Source organism: Sceloporus occidentalis, unplaced genomic scaffold (genome assembly GCF_023333645.1).
Source record: "Sceloporus occidentalis isolate IW3139 unplaced genomic scaffold, rSceOcc1.0.p SCAF_4, whole genome shotgun sequence".
NCBI lineage: Eukaryota > Metazoa > Chordata > Lepidosauria > Squamata > Phrynosomatidae > Sceloporus > Sceloporus occidentalis.
This window is the reverse complement of record NW_028316984.1, coordinates 165,933,120-165,954,172: the sequence shown is the minus strand read 5'-3', so window position 1 is coordinate 165,954,172 and position 21,053 is coordinate 165,933,120. Positions and strand designations below refer to the sequence as shown.

The 21,053-nt window shown below is 41.3% G+C and overlaps 1 protein-coding gene across 2 annotated transcripts in view; it reads right to left on the bottom strand.

Annotated features, from left to right (window-relative positions):
• Positions 1–2,767: 2,767 nt before the first annotated feature.
• TMEM63C (transmembrane protein 63C) overlaps positions 2,768–21,053 on the bottom strand; it is a 60,270-nt gene continuing 41,984 nt past the window's right edge. Inside the window, exons 19-24 of one of the 2 annotated variants that reach the window (XM_089522271.1) lie at positions 20,055–20,160; positions 17,914–18,081; positions 15,366–15,481; positions 14,303–14,374; positions 12,837–12,999; positions 2,768–3,047 (exon numbers count right to left, since the gene is read on the bottom strand). In XM_089522271.1, the coding sequence (XP_089378397.1) occupies positions 3,043–3,047; positions 12,837–12,999; positions 14,303–14,374; positions 15,366–15,481; positions 17,914–18,081; positions 20,055–20,160 (630 nt within the window). In that variant the 3' untranslated portion in view covers positions 2,768–3,042. Of the gene's footprint in view, positions 13,000–14,302; positions 14,375–15,365; positions 15,482–17,913; positions 18,082–20,054; positions 20,161–21,053 lie in introns of both variants that reach the window. The other variant, XM_089522270.1, reaches the window with a different exon arrangement.

Genomic DNA, 21,053 nt, shown 5'->3' with positions numbered 1-21,053 from the left:
TGAAGCTCTTCCTAACATTTAGGTGGAATCTCTTTTCTTGTAATATAATGTTAATGGATTAGTTCAATGGCCAACTGATTCTAGATGAGAAGTTATGCATGTTTAAGACACCAACAGGATTCCAGCTGTGGTGTCATCTTCTACTAGAAACACATGCTTGAGCAGGGGACACTTGGCTGCATTATGCTTTTTCGCCCCCTTCCTATGTGGTTTGTTATAGGCTGTTGCTTTAGGAAACATACCATCCAACATGAATAGTGCCTCAGAGTTGGGCAGCAATTTCACTTGCCATCTGGCCATGTCAGCTTTCTCCACTTACAGCTTTCACATCCATACACAGAAATCAGATATATTATGTCATGGATGATTCTAACTTTCGTACTCAGTGATAAATCTTAACAGTTGGGTATGGTATCTAGTTCCTTCATACCTGCCCCTCCAAGTCTTAGTCTTTTCCTGATCTTTTTTACTGTGGTCTCCATTTTGATTAATGACTGAACCAAGGCATAGAAAACATTTTAATTATAAAAACTGTGGTTATTGTTGTGACCAAATCCTGTTTGGTTGATGAGGCAAACAAACATAGACTGGTAGTAGAAGTCAGAGACATAGCCATGTTAGTTTGCAATACCAGTATGCAAAGGGATCTTGTAGCATCTTTGAGACTAACTGAACAAAAGATGTAGTAGTGTAAGCTTTTGTAGAATTGGTCTACTTCTTCAGATGCAGAGTGAATTGTGCTACAACTGGTGTTCTCAGAGATGTGACAAGATCCCTTTGTATACATTGACTGGGTCATCTATATAATCCATTGTGGTATCATATAGACATCCTCCACCAATGTAGTAAAGTAGGTAACCTGGAGTCCACCAAATGCTGTGGATGAAAACCATTACGATCCCTGACCATTGGTACTGACTGACAAAGAAAGTAATGCTAATGGGTAGAAACCTCCTTCTATTTACTAGTTCTCTCCTGGAAATGTTTCCCTTGCCACTGTATTTTGAAGAAAAAAGGGTAAGGATGTTTGGAAGCCCTCTGGTTTTGCTTTTGTCACTTCAGGCAGAAGAGTTTCAGGAAAGTGCTGCTCTCTCTTAGGAGTACAGTAAAAAGTAATGCTGTTCATTAGTTAAGGCTAGATGAGTCAAATAACTGAGAAATGCTGCTAGGAATAGAGACTTCCAGAAAAAGGAGCGTTTATATTGATTGCCTTTCAAATTTGTGCTACTGCTAGAATTTTGTTAATAAGGAACAGACAGGTCTGTATGGACATATGAAGAATTGATACCTAGGGCTCAGTGTGAATCTTGACTATATGTCAGAATTTTAGAATTCATAGGGCTGAATATGAGCTTTGGTTACTTGTTGCAGTACATAAAACAGACTTTGTAAGGGGCCAGGAACTGCTTCAAAATAAATGTTAGTTGCCTGCCTGCTAGAAACAAGTAAGTTTGTTCCAGCAATCATTCAGTTTATTTTCAAGCTGCATCTGTAAGTGTGGATCCTTATGTGGGCAAAATAGTACTGTATGTGTTCCAAGAAGGCAGGAATTGGCTGGCTTGTAAAGCCCAAAATTAGAAACTTTCAACACCTGCCCAGAACAAAACATCACCCCATATAGCACAATGGGGACTGTATATGTTCAGTGGGATTGGGGTTCAGATTCTGAGGTGGAAACAAAAACTGACATTGAATGGCACGGAAGAAGGCAACTTTGGCTGGCTGGAAATCTGAACAGGAGTCCTACAGGCTGTGACATTTTCTTTCAGGCTGGACTTGTACATTTATTTCCAAACTTCAGGGGAGTCTGCCTTTCACCACAGAGACAAAATGGCAGCACACATGCACAAATAGAAAATATTGGCAGATTTGGGATTCTCAAGGTTTGGAAAAGTTTAGAAAAAATGGGAGGGACAACCCCATAACGACCAAATGGAGCAAAATGTTGGGAGACCAAGAGGAGAACAACATGACATTGGATCAGAGGGGGAATGGACTGGCATGTCTAGAACTAGGGATAAGAGTAAATTCCATGTTAGATCAGGGATTTCTGTTCTTGATGCTAACCTTTTCCTCCTCCAACTCTTTAATAAACCATGGGGTCAAACTCAATGCACTAAGTGCCAATCCTCATGTAACTAAAATGACACCACACACAAAAAGAAAGTATGAAGAGGCTTGTCAGAACCTTTCCTGCTCTAAGAAAGGGGAAAAAAAACTTAAGGATAAGGGTGGGGGAACACTTCACACCATACTAATGTACACAAAGCATTTTGTGGCTGCCAAGCTTGCTGTGTCTGTTATTGAAAAGAAGGCAGGGACAGAAAACCATAGCTAGAATGAAATGCAATTGCCTAGAAGATGATTTCTTGCACATTCCCCTTAACTCTGGTTGATGAGATTTTTTTTTTAAATACACATGTAAACAGTAGGAAGGCAGTCATGGGGTAGTTACTTTGCTCCCGTGGTAACATAGTACAAGTAGAATTTTTGCTGTGCCATCCACGTCTTCTAGCTTAGTCAATTTGTAGAGGAGATTTCCAAGACATCTCCTTCAATAATGGCTTGTTTTGAACACTGTTTGTTTTCAGTCAGATGGATCCAAACAACGCTTTATTCTCAGTACCACCATGTGCTTGCTATATCCTTCTGTAAGTGTCAGTGGAGATGCCCAGAGAACCCCAAGAGATTCCATGAGTGTTTCCTTTACCTTGCTTGAGTTAGTATCACGCCGCATAAACATGTGCAGCTCAACCCCAGGCTCCAGCTGGGTGAATTAACTTTATTCAAGGCACAGTCATAGCAGTAAAGAGAACAAGATACAGAGCTCTGGCACATTCTTATAGGGCAACAGCCAAGGGAAAGACAAAGAGACCAGAGCTTCCCAGACACCAGACCCACACAGAGGCACTTTGCCAACCTGAAACAGAAGCTGCTACAAAAGAAGGCCTTGACGTTTGCTGCACTGGCATGTGGACAGGTAAAAACATCATTTCATGAGGATCTGGAAGTTGTATAGACAGTCCACATCACTGGACCTGGTCACCCTGCAAAAACAGGCAGAAATGGCACTAAATAATATAGGATGGTGAAAAGTAGGCTGCACATGGGTGGGAGTGGAATTAGTAACTGGCTCCCCTCATATGAGTCATGTTCTGGGGTTCCACATCCCATATGTCTCTGTGACACTCTTAGCCTGGTCTCAAGGCAAGTAGTGCACCCTTCCTCCCCTTTTCTGAAATCATCCTTACTATTGATTGTCCTTACTAAGAGTATTTTCTTTCTTCTCATTATAGCAGATCTGGGAAGCCAGCTGCTGCTCCCCTTGGTGAGGAAAGAAACTACAGTGGTACCTCGGGATACGAAATACCCAGGTTACGAAATTTTCAGGATACGAAAAAAACCCATAGGAAATTATTGTTCCGGGTTGCGAAAGTTTTTTCGGGTTACGAAAAAACTTTTGGTGCTTTTCTGCGCGATTTCACACGGAATCGCGGCTTTTCCCCATTAGCGCCTATGGGAATTCGGCTTGCGAAAGCCTTTCGGGTTACGAAATTGACAGCGGAACGAATTAATTTCGTAACCCGAGGCACCACTGTACTATAATTTCTTATGGGGGTTACATGAGATTTTGAAAGCTAGCATAGGAAGCAGTCCACCTGGCCAGTGAAACTTCACAAGTGGAACTTGAGTTTTGATTGAGTTGGTTAAAAGATTGAAAAAGTGACTTTTTTGGACTACAACTCCCAAGTGGCTATATTGGCTGGGTGGTTCTGGGAGCAGTAGTCCAAAAACATTTTCCGGTCATCATCATTCTATAGAAGACATACAACCTTATCTATTAGTATTTGCTCAGATGAAAGTTTTACTTCCAACAATAAGGCTTGCTCTCTAGCTGTGTATGCTTTGAAGCCTGGACTAAGAGTTGATTCTAAGTGCTAAATGTACTGCTTCATTGGTAGACAGTATTGATTCAAGGACCAGAATTGTAACAACATAAAAGCAACTTTACTGAGTGAGCTAGATGGTTAAAACATTTTTCCTTGACATAACTCTGACCTTCCATTAGCTTGCAAACCACTTCTTCATGGGAGAAGCAGATGGATGTGTGATTGAATCTCTGAAATATAACGTTTGAGGCTATGGCATGATACCAAACATTGTAAAGGCAGTAAAGTTTCAAAGGGTGTAATTTAATCTAGCTCTTCAAATCTGTATCATTTGAAGCTTTTGGAGCAGGGTTGAGGAATTTTTGGCCATATAAATATTTTGGGCCTCAATGTCCATCTGTCCTAACTACCATGAACTATGGGAAAGATTATGGTAACCAAAACATCTGGGGGGCCAAGGATTTCCCATTAATGGGAGCTTACCACTCCACCTTTAGAATGCTGGCTTGACTTTATTTCCAATCATCCAGTTTTGTTACCTCTTGACATAGGCCACGACAACCTTCTCTTTATGGCTGTGCATTCACGTGTTCTTTATGCTATGATAACTCTCAGTTGTGGCTCTTTGCTACTCTGGAATCACAACTAGAAATGATGTTACCAATCCTTGCATCAAAATAATAAATGCAATGGTCACAGTTCAAATGCCATCAGTTAAAAATACAAAGGGTAAAATAAAAAACTAAGGGGATTGCATATAACCAACAATTACTGTAATATGTTCTCCTCTCCAGCAACAGAATTTTCAAACAAATGTATGCTCCAACAAATGTGCAGAGCAAGCCTGTTTTTACTTTCTGATGTCCAATCACAGCTTCCAGCACAATGGGATGTGAAGAAGAAAGTATATATTAGCACACAGACATTTTTTTGCCACTAGGAGCACCACTTTTAAATACAGCATTATTGGCTAGTTTAACCCACAGAATGTGGATACTATTTATTGTCTGCTTCTGTGAAACCAAGGAGAGAAACAATACTTCGTCTGAGCAGGTGCTCCCCAAATCTTTGGACAGTTAAATTCCTGCTGCTACTCCCAGAGATATAAAACTGAATAAGCATATATGCTTGATGCCAATCAACAGCTCAATGAAACTTTCCCCATTAGTGGGGAAACTTTCCAATGCATTAAATGGTCAGATTAATTGTCATTAGTTTTTTGGGGGAAATCTAGGGGAAGGTGGCACATAAACTACTACGGTTAACACTGTTGCCCCTTAGTGCTGTAATTTGTTGTTTCCTTGTTTAATCTGGTTCTTTTTGTACATCAAATTGCTATTCTCAGTCTGGTATTTTCCAATTGCCTTGAACTACAAATCCTGCAGTTCAGTTGCTCTCTGAGAATGGTGGAATTTCTAATAAAAAACATCTGCATGGTTCCAGGTTGTGGAAGATTATTGTAAAGAATGGCATGTAACAAGCTATCAGTTATGATTTATCAATAATCTGTTTCTCTTTTCTTTCTACAATCTATATTTCAACAGGTGTGCTATTCTCTCACCCATTAAACAGTGTGGATTGTTTGCCTGGATTAGAGAAGATTACTAAGGAATTAAGATCTAAAGCCAATTACTAGTCCAAAAGAAATGAGACCCACTGAAATGTATGAGATGTGGCAGGGATATAGCTATAGGGAGGCCAAATTAGAGCATTGCCCCCCAAATAAGAATTCTATTCCATTAAATGAAATTTTTTTCATTGCCCTTTTTTAAAAAAGCATTGAAATAAATGACATTAAAAAGTATTCACATCTAGAACATTTGTTGTGTTCACATTCACTTGGTAGCTTTGTTTGTCCTTTTATTTTGGATGCATAAACTATGGCTGAAATCCTGTTGGAGACTTATGGTCTCCTATTTGGAGACTTATGGTATGTAATGCCCATATCCAGTAGAGAGCTGTGGTTACATTACTATATAGCAGAGCCAGCAAAGTGCCTGATCATAGAATCATAAGAGTTGGGGCCATCCAGTCCAACTCTCTGCCATGCAGGAATATTCAAAGTACTCCTAACAGATGGCCATCCAGCCTCTATTTAAAGACCTCCAAAGGAAACTTAATCACACTCAGAGGCAGCGTATTCCATTGTTCTGCAAGTTTTCCCCGATGTTTAGGTAAAATATATTTTCCTGTAGATTGAATCTATTGCTCCGTGTCCTGTTCTCTGGAGCAGTAGAAAAAAAGCTTGTTCCATCCTCAATATGACATTCTTTCATATATTTAAATAGGATTATCATATCACCCCTTAACTTTATCTTCTTCAAGCTCCCTAAGTCGCCCCTCATAGGGAATGGTTTCCATAATTTCACCATTTTGGTCACCCTCATTTGGACACACACCATATGCAGCTGGAGTGTCTTGAACTGCCCGGGTGCTGTGGTGGGGACAGGAAAGACGGCTCTTTCCCAGCCCAGATAGGAGCGGATCTTTCTCACTCCTATTTGGGCTGGGTTCAAGACAGATTGGGGCCATGGTGTGTGTGTGCTGTGGCACCAACCTGTCTTTGGCAAGGCAGCTTCCAGCTGCCCCTTTGGGGCCCTCTGTTCCACTTCTTTCTTAGTTTTGGAGGTGTCAGCTGATATAGGTGCATAATAAGGACAGTAGCCATAAGTGAAATTAATCTCTGAAATGAGAGTTAAGTCAAAGCAGCATCAAAATTTGCCCTAAATATATCTTTAAAAAGACAAGGGGCTCTTTCCCCTTGATTAGGAGGGTGTAGAATTAAAGTGCTGTCCTATTCCACCCCCAAATATTGATCTTCTCTCTCTTTTAATTTGCTCATGATAGCCCTTTAAAGGGGTCTAATCCAACCAATACAGGAGTCTGGAGACCTAATGTTCTTTCTTATTCCCTTCCCCTCCCCATTTTTCTCATGCCACACAGCCGAGATTCTCTAGATTCTGTCCTGTTAATCCTCGTTTGGCCTGAGTCCCTTGTGACAAATTTGTGCATGCTAATTAATTCATTTGTTCTGAGCCCAGATCTGGAGATTGCTTCAAAACAAGCTATGGAGCCCTAAGTTGATACTTCAGTTCCACCCTTTCTCTCTCTCTCTCCTGGATTTTTGGAGAGGGGCCTATGCATGATACCTCTCCCACATGGTACCAGATAGCTGCATGTGGTACAAACTGTTCTTTGGAAAGTGGTCTACTATATTCACTGCAACTTTAAGATTCCTCACTGAGGAGTCACTTTTTACTTGTGCCTTCTATTTCCACAATGCTGCATGTAGACTCTTCCAGTCATGGATGGAAATGTGGAAAAATCAAAGAAGTAAAATAAGTACATTGCATATACAAGTTGTGATTCAACCATCAGTTCAAAGGACTTCACGGTTGCTTAATACATTCCATAATGTACATACATTATTTACTGCATGCACACTCAAACACCAGTGTGTGTCGGAAAAATATTTGGGTCCTAGTCAGCATGGTGTGGTGGTTTGAGAACTGGACTACAACTCTGGAGACCAGGATTCAAATCCCTGCTTAGCCATGGAAACCCACTGGTGGCCTTGGACAAGTAACACACTCTCAGCATCAGAGGAAAGCAAAGGCAAATCCCTTCTAAACAAATCTTGCCAAGAAAACCCCATGATAGATACACGTCAAGGTTGCCCTAAGTTGGAAATAATGAAGGCACACAACAACAAACCCCACCAAGTAAGTTTCTGCATTCATTCTGATTCCTATGTGGAACAGCTTTTCAAGTAGATTGTTTTGTATAGTGAGAAGCAGTCCTTAGCTATGGGTGAGTGTGCTTGCAATGCATTCAGGAGAACAGCAGGGTGACAAGGAATAACATATCTCTCCCTGCTCTATTCTTGCAATCCAAGTCTTGTTCCTACCCCTCACAGGCATGTTTAAGTCAAAATAGATGTATTTTGAGTGCAAACCTGCAAATGTGAATGCGGAATGGGGTTTTCCCCTAGGCAAATGTATATAAGATTACTGCCTTACAGAGACAAGGACTGACCCCTCTGCAATATATAATTTGGCCTGGTGAGAGCACTATAAAACTTGGAACAGTTAAGCAATACTAGTCAGCCCTGGATATCCATAGATTTTTTATCTACAGATTCAAGCATCCCCTGCTTGAAAATATTCCAGAAAGAATAAATTTGCTTTAAAAAGCAAATCTGATTTTGCTATTTTATATAAGGGACACCATTGTATTTAATGGGACTTGAGTACCCATAGATTTTGTTATGCAGGGGAGGATGTCTGGGAATCAAATCCCAGCAGATACCAAGGGCCCACTGTAGACGTAATTCAGTAGCTACTCGCTTGAGAGAAAGGTCCATTAGATTCAATATGTTGTGTTTCTAAGTACAGGCTTCAGAAACACCTGCAAAAATTTGACATTGCGTCTTGACCCCAATTCAGTCAAAAGCATTAAAGATCCACAAAACTGAGAGGGGGAAATAAATCTAATGCAGAAGAGAAAGAAGAGATGCATCTCAAGATGCTCAAAAGAGGACCTATTTTAAGATTTTGCAGTAATACAGACCACCTTTTGATCATCTTGAGATGTTTGTCTTTTTGATTTTATTGGGTGCTGGCCAGTTTCTCCACATAATCCTCACAACTCCACTCCAGGTACAAAGGCCTGTGATACTACAAAGCAGTCTGGTTGTTGTTGTTGTGTGCCTAGCCTTAATGCAATTTCTGAGGTTGGACTTTTGCCAAGTAGAGAGAGGAATAGCAATTTAGGATTCCTATCTACAGGCCATATATTAGAACATGAAGGGTACAACACCAGGTTAGGAACTCCTGTATGAAATAAGGTTTATGAATTGTGTTTTGCTAAGAAATGAAACACCCAGATAGTGAAGGGAATATATCAGGGTTGGGAAAGGGCAGTTTGCAGGCCTTATGTGGCCCCCAGGTACCCTGTACCGACCCAAAGTTTCCAGTCCCTGTTTTTTAAAAACTGTCCACTAGCCAAATGGAAAAGGTGAAGTTATTTCCAGTGGGAAAGGTTCATGTTTTACCTGGATGTCAGGTAAGTGTTACATAGATTAATATTCAGATAATTAAAAGGAAAGATGGGAAACTAGTTCATTATCACAAATGTAACTTCTGTACACAGGGATTCCATGCCTGACTTTAAGAGCTGAGCATTCAAAATGTTCTGTTTAGAAAGGCAAACCTGTCAGTTTCACTTTCTTCAACACTTGCATTTTAAAAATATTTGTACATTCCTTTACAGATTCATTGGAAAGACCCTAGGAAATGTGCAAATATTTGGAGCATCGCTGCCAAAAATTGAACTAAATGAAATTCTTATCCACTCTCAGATAGAACCCTCATGCTTGCATTCACTACCAACTGGCAGCCAGAGATGTACTGCTTTTGGATCTGGAGGTAGCATTCAGTCATTATGACCCATAGCCATTAGCAGCCCTATCTTCCATGAACTTGTCTAGTCCCCTTGTGATAATGAGAGGACACAGAGATCCCTCACACTCATCTTAAAGATGTGTAAGTTGATGGCCATCTCTACATCCTGTATTAGCAAATGTTACTGTTTAACTATGGGTTGTGTGAATAAATGGGCCCAAACAGACAGGCCAAAATAAAGCTGCTTCGGGCCAGGTATGCTGTTTAAATGACAGAGGCATCTTAAGAGGGCAGAAGCTGCGCCAAAGGTGCGCAGTCCTTTAGCACGGCTTCCGGCCTCTTAGGATGCATGCATTATTTAAACAGCATACCTCCAAAGTGACCTGAGGCAGCTGTATTTTGGTCTATTTGGGCCCAAATTTTTCATTTCTTCCATGTTGAATCTCCCCCAGTTCAGAAGAGGTTTCACATTATGACTTCCATCCTGGATTCTTCTCAAAAGAGTAACTTGTTAAGATTACACATGAATATTCTGATCTATAACCATGTTGGTTTGAAAACTATTTCCGCAGCTTTCAGTGGCATCTATTAACTGAATCGCAGGTGAAATTCAGTTAAAAATATGTTTTCCTTTGCATTGAGCTCTAATTTATATGTATTTTTAGCCTTTCACATCTCCCCTGTGCAAAGCAGGCCTTGAAGATGAAGATATGGTTTCCACTTTAAAAACAAAAAACAAGTAAATCTCTTAGCTTTTAACAGTTGCATGACAGGCAGAAATCTAACAAGCAACCTTTTTCTATCAAAGGAACATAGTTGTTTGTGGAAAACTCTCCATAGTTAAAGCACCTAAAGCTAAAGCTTGGAGAAAAAAACTTTCAGAACTATAATTCCCAGAATCCCTGCAGCATGGCCAGTGTCCATACAATGTGCAGTATTTTGGAAGGTAAAATAATGAAAACAATAATAATAGCCAAGACCATGAATCAAGCATGTAGCCACAAAATTGCAGCTTTAACACTGCATCTGATTGCTGAAAACCCACCTTAAAAGCCGATCAGCCACCTGGAGTGATGAAAGTCTGCAGCTGCTAACTGGGGTGTTGCAGAATGGCATGATCAGCTGCCTCCCACCAGTGAGAGGCTGAGATGAAGAATTGCAAGAGGTCTCTACTGGAATCCCCGCTTCTCTTCTCTGGAGCACTGCTTGCTGGCAGGAGCAGAATGGTCATATCACCTTGCACCACCCCACAGCAGCAGCTGCATAGACATCTACTGCCCTGGATGGATGATTTTTAAAGTGGGTTTCAGGGTGGTTTGTGGTCATGGTTGCAAATGAGAATATAAAACATTTATGATGTCGTAAGTCCAACTTGGAACGACATGACTAACAGGATACCAGTCAATGTTTGCAAGCTTTACTTACAGGTTAGGAAAGTTTAGCTTGCTGAATGAGAGGCTTTATACAAAGCACGGGGCTGTGCTAGAAAAAGAAGGTGGCACTTCTCTAATGGCACCCCTTCTCATTTACAGTGGCATTGCCTATTCACCAGTAGTTTTCAAGTCAGTCTGTTACAGGCATTCGAATACTAGCACTAGAGACCCACCCTGACCACCTCAGTCCCAGGAAATGTTCAGCAGGGTGAATGAGAGATAAATAATTAATGGTCCAGGATATCATGTAATTATGTCCTGTTTTACAGAAGCAGATTCTAAGCAAAACGAGTTAATTCCCATGCATAAGTTTAAAGTAATTCTGATCACTACACCTATCATTGCAATGCTCTTTTAGTAGATGATTGGTTGAGTAATATAATGGGATTTGGGTGTGCAGTGTCATGCAGCCTGGAAGTTGGTAATTTTGAACATGCTGAAGTACAAAGGGTTACGGTCACTTAAGGGCAGAACCTCATTTCTGCCTGCTTCAGCTGTCAAACAAGTGCCAAAACAGATGGGATTGTAGTCCAGCCATGTGTTCAAAGATGGATCTGCCACTTGTACCTCTCCAAATGTTGTTATGTATTACAGTTCACACCACTGCCAAACATTGGCCATACTAGCTAGGGTGATGTGCCTTGGAGTCAAACAGGTTCCACATCTGTGATATAGAAAGAAACCAACTGTGCAGACAAAATGGCATGAGCGTAACATGAGTAAAATGTTTCTTCCATAGTCTGATGCCTGTCTCATGCCCACATTGACACACAATGGAGAGGATTTAATTCCTTCACCCACATGCCCCTTTTATTATAAAAGTCTCCCCTCACCTAGTTTTTCTGTGACTGCAGCAGATCTGGACTTACACACACAAACCCAGCACTCTCCCATCTAGTTTTGGCTTCAGGTTCAATATAACCTCTTTCCTCCTTGTGTCCCTCTCAAAACCAGAAATGTCTACCTCATTTGGATCAAAAGCCAGCAACTTCTGAACATGAGCAACTCTTCTGGCAATCAAGAATGTAACACAGGCCTAGAAAGACAGAAGCAAGTCAGGCTTCCCACTTGGGCCGAATTGGCAAGGTGAGTCTTTCTTGAAGGCAGTAGATTTGGGCAAAAGCAACAATTGCAGCAGTAGCTAAAGGGCACATTGTCGTTGTTGTTGTTATTATTATTATTATTGTTTTTAAAAAGCTAAGGATCTGTTGCTTGCAAGCTGAGTCTTTAAGAGCCCTTGTGTTACTCAGGAAACACACAGGCTTTTGCTTTTGCAACGGATACATTACAATGAGCTGCACGGTCATCTTGAGAGAGTCTTGGGAGGCACTTGCCATTTTACTCTTCCTCCCAGAGCTCTGAAACACTAGTTTCTTGGACTACAATGCCCAGAATCCACCAGTCAGGATTCTGGAAGTTCTTGTCCAAAGAATTAACTTCCTCCAGCTCAGCTTCCTATTCACCCTCTGAAAGATTTACAGAAAAGTTCATAGCTATCACATTATTCACTTGGTTTCCTCTTGCTGTAATGAACAGAAAGCATAACACTATAGAATTGTTTTGCTACTATGGAAAAAGAATGTAAAAGAGACCCTCCTCCCCAAAGGGACAGACAATGAGGAGGAGAGAAAATGAGATATCTGAGGTCTGCAAGGGTTTGTCAGAAGATGCAAGAGCCAGGCATGGGTAGTCTCTGCAGCTCTGGAACAGAAGGATGCAAGGCAACATATGGAACACACTTGTGAATGGGTGGAGCAAAAAGATGGAAATAACACTGCCTTCTTAGGAACTTCTCAGTCAGTTCTGTCTCTCTGCCACAGAGATCAGCTGTCTTCCCAGCAGCATGGCTAAGAGATATGCAGTGCTGAAAGGCCCGTTGTGCACCACCCTGACTGGCTCTAGCCTAGTTAGCAAGACCAAATCCTTGCCCAAGACTAGCTGACAGCAGGACCGATATGGCAGCTCAGAATTATCCAGGCCTTGGGACATGAGGTTTCCCAAGGCACTTTCAATACTTTGAATACTTCCCTCCATCTGTCATGGCTCTGACAGGAAGTGGGGTCAATGATAGTGCATTTGGCTGTCCAGTACGGGCCCGGTTCTGTATTCACCCTCTGTGCTTTCCAGCTCTGTTTCAAAACTCTGCAGGCCACCCTCCTCCAGATTCTCTGCTTGCTCCAGACGGCTGCCCATAGTACCATAGGACTGGTGAGCCGGAGAGGCTGCTGGCGTGAGGCTCAGTTCAGGTTCTTGAAGTACAGCAGCTACAAACATCTGAAACACAGAAAGCAAGGAAATCACCCACTATTTGTATCCTCTTTACTAAGCCAGACCCCTCCTTTAATTATGATCCCCCATAACACTTTCATGAATCAGGTGATTGTATGGAAACCAGCTAACCTTGGGTTGCCATTAGGCTGAATACAGGAGAGAGCTCCTGAAGCTTTAATGCTTAACAGATCCTGGATGAGGAACATGTCAGGGATGATGGGAGTTGTAGCTCTTCACCTCTGGCTCGAACTCACCACCTTGTTACGCACCGGCGCTGACCAGTTTTGGTCAGTGGTTAAAGCTTTGCTCTAAAGCAGCAGAGTTACAGAGAATAGCCTGAAGACCCTGACAAACTCTCCAAGCCTTCTCACTCTTGCTTCCACAGAAGTCTTCCCACTTCTTCAGGATCCAGCTGGCTCTTGTATCTTCACCCAAGACACCAGACAACTCAGTAGTCTTATATAAAAGATCTACTTTATTCTACTATATACAGCTCCAAAACTATCCAATACAACTCCTCACTACTACTACCCACAAAATACATTGGGATTCATAGCCATTATTATAGTCATTGCAAAATACCACCCACTGTTGTCTGTTTCCACCCAGTGGGCGTGTACATCCACTCTCATTGGTTCTCTTGGTTCAACCCACAATTAATGATTTCATCATCTCAGCCTTGACCACTTAACAATTCTCAGGTGTGTTCAATTATCCACTTTACATTTCTGTCCTTGGCATTTAGGACTTGCTAATTCCATTACCTTTTACACCTGTGTGGCTTCTAATTGCTTCTGCTGAGTCACCCTGACTCTCACATACATGTTTTATTTCATTCACTGTATATCCCATGTTGCATTTTTCTTAACAGAACAGACACCATAAGGCTTTGTTGAGAGAACAACAGCACAGCTTTTCTGGCATCCTCCACAACCCACTCCTGGTTATTAAAGCTACAGGAGCACAGTCCTGTATGCAACCTAGTAACCCCTAATCACACAACAAGGATGCTCCTGAGTGTTCCAAGTTAGGCTTGATTATTTCCAGCTGAAACAAATGCTTCAGGCCTGTCAGTGAGTAGGGGCCAAATAAGGTTGCTGGACACACACATGCACACAAGTGTTTGGTCACTTCCACCTTCATTTCAGTGGAGTCTGATAGCCTAAAGTGGGCTCCAGCAAGAGGTGAGATTTGGTCCCTGTGCATGGAGCAAGTGCCCAAGCTTGCTCACACTTCATATAAAAGCATTAGGATACTGTAGTCAAGTCTGCCAAGGAACTGTAAGGTAAATGTAGAAGACACTTACATTTGAATTGGGGGTTGAAGAGATGCTGCTCCTTTCTGTATCAATGAAAGCTCCTTCAGACTGTTCAGACATCTGTTTGCAGGTGAAGAGGTGAATAAAATAAGATGATGGAAAAAACAAAAAACACCCAGATGAACGCCCTGTCCAGAGTTTCCCCTAAACAACTGTTTCTTCTGTTCATCCATATTGTGAGGGTGAACAATCAATACACACATCTGTTGTCTAGAGCAGGTATGGAGAACCTCAGGGTCTGATGTTCATGGAGTCCATGAAGTCACAATTCACCATTTTCAGCTTCCCCAGATGGCCATACCTTCTGCCTGACAACACTGTTTGGGATTTTCCCAGCTTTCCTCATTTTCCAAATCTAAGATGCTGAAATGCTTCTCCTAAGGCTTTTTCACAGCCAGTAAGAGCTAAAGTTAAATTATGATTTTTTCATCATAATTTATTGACTTTGGCCCTGTCCATCACTGAAATATGCCACTCCATATGTCTGAAATAGAATTTGTTCCTTAGACTCATAGGAGTTTATCAAACAGGAGGAATTTCTCTTAAATTTGAATGAAAAGAAAGTGGAGCCAGAATGCATTCACTTAAAGTCGCTAGTTTAGCGCAATTATGTGAATGCGCATTGCGTTTGAACTGGCTTTCCATTGCCCGAAAATAGCATGCCATTGCCCGAATTTGCGTGTGGCAGTCTATCACGCAATAACGTTAAACCACATGATTGCATTCGGACTGACTTCCTATTGCCCGAATTTGCATGTAGTGGGTTATCACGCAATAATGTTAAACCCCATGGTTGCATTCAGATTAAACTTCCAATTTCCCTTGTCTGATAAACTCTATAGAGATTAACATAAGGCTTCATACTGAAAGTGCTTTGGAAATAAGCTTATGTGAATACTGAAGTAAGTGTATCTTTCAAAGAACACGAGAACTATTTCTCAGTTTCTGGATTTGCAACATACATGTCAAGTGTACACCAGCCACTAAATAAATAAATAAATATGCCAGAAACAGCACACAAGACATGGGGCATGCTCTGGACATTTCTAACCTGGTAACTGGAAGGCTTCCTTGGATGCAGTTTCTTCAGACACATGCCAAAGATGGAACAAAAGATGCAAGAAAGAAGGACTACACAGGTGAAGATGGTGATGGGGTGGTCAGAGCCTAAAGCATTGAAGAAAAGAGAGAAAGCACCACAGAACTACTCTTGTTTTGTTTTTTTACAGATTTCACATTTTTGCCAGCACAAGTTTATTTTGTCCTGTTTTCACATCAGTTTATTTCCTTTTTTAAAAGTATGCATTTCATGACTACAAAAACTTCATTGTATTTTTCTGTATAATTCCCCATAATATGCACATTTCTAGTAAGCACTTTTCCATCACTCTGTGTCTTTTTGTAATCAATGTGCTTCTGTATTGATCAGGAAAAATAAGATTCTGAGCAATGAGAAATCTAAGAGAGAACTGTGTTCCAGTCTGTGTACTAAGGGACTGTACAGACAGCCCCTAAGGGGCAGCGGGACGCCACCCCTTTCCTTGCTGGATTGGGGATGTGGCAACCACATGGCATGCCCCCAACCCAGCAGGCCTGCAGTGCAAAAAGAAGCCACAAAAAGCAACTTGTTCTTGCAAAATGGAAAAGGTGCCATAGCTGCTGAAGCCACAGATTTTTGGCATTCCCTTGGCGCAGTGCGTGTACATGCTGTGCCAAGGGAGCGCTGTGACTCCTCCCACCATGCAGTGGGGCACGCAGCATCACCTCAGCATGGGGTGGAGTCGGGACATGCGGTGTGCAGTTACCACGCCACCACTCTGCCGCTATGCTGGTGTTTATCAATGGTCTGTTCAGGGCCTAAGTCAGGAACTGTAAAGTCAGTAACTTTATATTAAAACCAAACAGATTTCATGCCCTCTCCCAAAGTTGCCAGTTTTTCAATATCAGTTTTTATTGCCTTCTCTATTGTTGTTCACCATGGCTGTATAACTGATGGCTGAAACACATCCTTTGTGTTTAGTAAGGGCGGGCATCTGTGGTAGATCTGGGGATCAAGTTTCTGTCCTTTTGGGCAATGTGTACTATCAAAAATGCCAAATGATGACAATAAAATAAATAAAAACAACAAAACAAAATGGAAACAGTTTTTTAAAATGCTAAACTGTTGGTAGTTTAAATTGCAACCAATTTAAAAGGTGCACTGATAGTACTGCAAGTTTCCAGGGAAGCTAATTCATTCTTTTTTGGGTCAGAGGAAGGACAGTCTATGGAATCAAAAGAGATGGAACCTGCAAAAACATCTTTTAATTTAAAAGTTAAATCTTATCAACGACTTAAGACCTTATTAGATTTTTAAATAACCTGAACAGGCATTTTGAGATGAATAGGATGTGTAGGAAGATTTTTAGTGGAGTTTGTGTGCTGCATTTTACCTTTATTGTTAAGCTTTAAAACAGTTTGATACTTTTAAAAATTACTGTTTTAGCAGATAGTTAATTTAATTGTTTTTAAAACTTTTATTATTAGGTTCTCAGTTATATCCTGTTTTAATCCTGTTGTAAACCATCTTGGGTACCATCTCAGAAGAAAGGTGGGATATGAACTAATTAATTAATTCAATGAATTGAGGGCTGTAGAAATAGACTTGTGGGCTACACTGGTCCTAGGGCCTCAGTCTGCTCACTGTGCATTAAATAAAAGCCTTCCCATGGACTACTCATCACCACCCTCAAAGCATGCCTTGAGAGAATGCCCCAGTGAGTGTCCTCCCCTTAAAAAATCCATGCATCAGTTCAAATGTGCTTCAGCCATGGAGTCTGTCCATTTACAGAACAGAACAGGAGAATTTCACCAGCCCTTTCTTCTGCACCCACCAACTATTTCCTGCCTCAGTGCTGGGCCAGTTCTTTAACAGAATAAAAATTGCAGAGAGTCAAGTCACTTGCGCTTCCCAATCTCCATTTTTTAATATGCTTCTTAAAATGCAGTCTTACAAATCTCATTTGTGGGAACATATGTACACCGGAGAAGACCAAAAGCCCCCAAGTCCAGACACTTATCTTACAAGCAGTGTGTCAAAAGCATAAATCCTGTGTGCGGCTGAACATCTTCCGATTTATCCCAATATGTGCACTGACCTCTGCTCTATCATCCACTGTCCTTACCCTCATGGAATGGAAACACAAAGCAGAGAGCCACAGGGCCCCAGAGCTCCCTGTTCTGCCTATGCTGATGAGGACAGCAAACTAGAATGTGGGCCCCACCAATGACAATAGCCCAAGGGATCTTCTCACAGGGTTATGCTGTCCAGCTTTGCCTCATATAGAATCACAGAATCTTAGAGTTGGAATGGACCATATGGACCATTGCAGGAATACACAAGTAAATCACTCTTGAAACATGCCCATCCAACCTCTGTTTAAAGACCTGCAATGATGGAGAGTCCACCATTCTCCAAGGAAATCCATTCCACTGCTGAACAACACTTACAGTAAAAAAAAAAGTTATTTCTAATGTTTAGGTGGAATTGGGAAGCCAGATACTTAAGGGAACTATGTTATTTTTTCAAAAGGAAGGCTCAATGGGAGCTCTGTACCTACCTAAACGGAGGATGGAGAAGAAGAGCAGCCAGAACATGCAGAGGATGGGAGCCACCACTACTTGACTGACGGCTGCAGAATGGATGCGCTGGTTTAGCTTGGTGGGAATGTATACATAATAAATGTTGTAGCGGTCAACCATGTGCTTCAGCAGCATGTACAGCAAACCTGTGCATATAAAGAGACAGGAGGGAGTTGAGACAAGGAGAACAGCTACTCAGAAGAGACAGTGGGGTAGAGAGATTGTCCAGAGATGGACAACGAAGCTCAGAATGATTTTGTGGGGTGAGACTACCATTCAGTGGTAAAGCACATGTTTAGCATGAAGAAAGTTTCATGTTTAAAAACTGGCATATCCAGGCCAAAGATTCTTGGGTAGAAAAATTGGGAAGACTTTTGCCTGGGACCTCAGCAAATTGCTATAGGTCAGAGAAGATAGTATGGACATATGACTAGTATAGAGGCAACTTCATAGAGTCTTGCTGGGCATTCTTTGCTTCTTCTTTTGTATTAAAATACCAATGTCCTGGAAAGAAACTGTTTATTACAGCCAAGTGGATTGTAAGGGCCAAAGAATTTGAAGTTAAATGTGTAATCACATTGCATTTATGAATTCAAAAGCTGTAGCCTTCACCTCTAATCTGGATCAGGGACTTCAGGGCAAGGAGATCTTAAATCTTTTCCTCCATGCTATCTTCCTGACAAAAATGTTCTGTCCTCACTGAAAGTTTCTATTTGCACCCAAGAAGGAAGCAAATAGCCAGTTTTCCTCTGCAGACATAACAGTGTTCTGCGGCTGGCCGCGATTGCTCTGGGACTATAGCAACCAGATGGCCTGCTCATGAAGAGGATCACCACCAGCGGTCTCACGCTTCTGCCAGCAGGAGTGTTTTTTTCTTGCTCCTTTTCTAGCCGGCTTTGGGCTGCCTTAGGCAGCCTTGGCATGGTTTCCATCTGCTTCAGGGGTATGCATTGTCTAAATGCCATGCTTCCAAAGCAGACAGAAGTTGCTTTATTTGGCCTATTTGCTTCAGGCAGCTATCATTATTTCCTGCTTATGATAAATTCTATTACCTGAGGAATAACTACCACCAGAAGTAATAGGTTCTGGAACTGGAACGTAGTTAGCTTCAATTCTCTCCCAAGATTTCTCTTATGATAAGTAAGATAACAGATGAAGTAAAGCTTCAGCCTTCCTAGTAGCTACACTGATATGGAACTTAACAGTCCACAAATTCCTTTTGTACTATAAAAAGTAAATTCTACAAGTTCTTCCCCTCAATCTAAATTCCTATTTCAATAAGACCTGACTTCCACCCATAGCCTTTAAATTCCATCTGGCCACTTCCACATCACCCGAGCACAATGCTTCCATGGAAAATACCAGTCCTATGGACTGGATGTGGAATCCACGGGAAAGGATTTCTTTGCCCTTCCCTGCCTTCAATTTTCATTTTTAAAAAATTCTCTTCCACTGACAAGAATGGGATGAAAAATCATAATGGCAGCTCCAGGGCTAACACAGTTTAAAAAAAAAACCTTATCTGGAGCATCTCACAGAAACAGGGAGTGATAGAGCCATTGGGATGTGGCTCTACCTATAGTTGGCATGCATCCTGCAACCATTTCAGCCTTTGAGATGGGGGAAAAATCCCACCTCTGTCCCAAGGTTAGAAGCTGAGCAAACTTTCATGAAAGAGTTTACCAAAGGTAAACATAGACGGTAAATGCAATGTATCATTTGCCCAGTGATTCAGTTTCTAGCAATGAACAGTCTGGAAATGTTGCTTTTAATTGTATTGCAAGGTAACATAACTCTGCATTTCCCCCTGAATCTCCACCAGGCAAAGTCCACCCATAACCCTACTCAGAATACCCATGTATACTGGTCCAAACATCATACAGTCTGACCAAACCTCTGTCTCTCTGAAGTAAATGGAATTATCTGTACTTAGCTGCTTTTCTATCTTGCCAGATGAATGCCAATGCCGCTCAAAAATGCAAAAACTATTCTTTTAAGAAGCATTGCTAAAGTTCAATTTATGGTGAACCTTAACTGTTTTCCATACCAATAGGGTGTGATTAAGTTTATAAATAGGACTGAAAAGACAGAGCTTTTGGGAACAGGCATATATACTTACCAAAGGGGACAATAATGGGGCAAGTGATGCTATAGGTCATGACAACAGCAAATATGCAGCAGGTCCAGGCATACTCCAGTCCAAATTGGAACTCATAAGCTTGATTCTGAAGAAAACATAGTAGTACATTTATCCTGTTTGCAATTTCATGTTGAGTTTAAAAAAACACTGTTGTGTGTGGGACAGCACACCCCAAAGGATCTATGTGGACTTACAACATTCAGAACTGAGAGGTTACATTTGAGCATCAAATTCACATTTAAGGTTTGGCTAGAAATCAGAATGCAAACTATGTTTTAAAAAGGATTGAAAACTGTGATTTGCATACCTTAATTATGTTATTGTGTGCCTTCAAGTCATTTCTGACTTATGGTGACTCTAAGGTGACCCTATCACAGGATTTTCTTGACAGAATTTGTTCAGAGGGGATTTGCCCTTGCCTTCCTCTGAGAGAATGTGACTTACCCAAGGTCACCCAGTGGGTTTCCATGGCTGAGTGGGAATTCGAACCCTGGTTTCCCACTGTTCTGGTCCAATACACAAACCACTATACTATGCTGGCACTCTTAACCAAAGACAAGTCTGATGTTTCTACTGCACAAGCTGTGGTTAAGGAAACTTCTCTGTTCTTGAATAATTACCAGCTGGGGTCTCCTTAGATCTGCCCTTGGCAATTACACCATGGAGTCACTAAATGTTTGGCATCTTAACTAGGGATAAGACAAGCCATGGTTAAGCACTGTCTGTTCTGGCCTGAACCAAATTTTGTGAGATTCCTGCCAAGGTTTATTTCTGTATTTTAAAATCTTTCTTTATAACATCAATGAAAAAGAAAATGTCTTTCGTTTTAAAAAAGTTAGCTTCTCAATGAATAACATGTAGCTCTGAAGTTAATACTGCACATGTTTTAATTCATTTGATACTCATGAAATGTAATCCTGCGAACAGAGCTTATTTTAAGATGACATTGCTCATATCTGGAAAAGCCGGTCTTTGAGC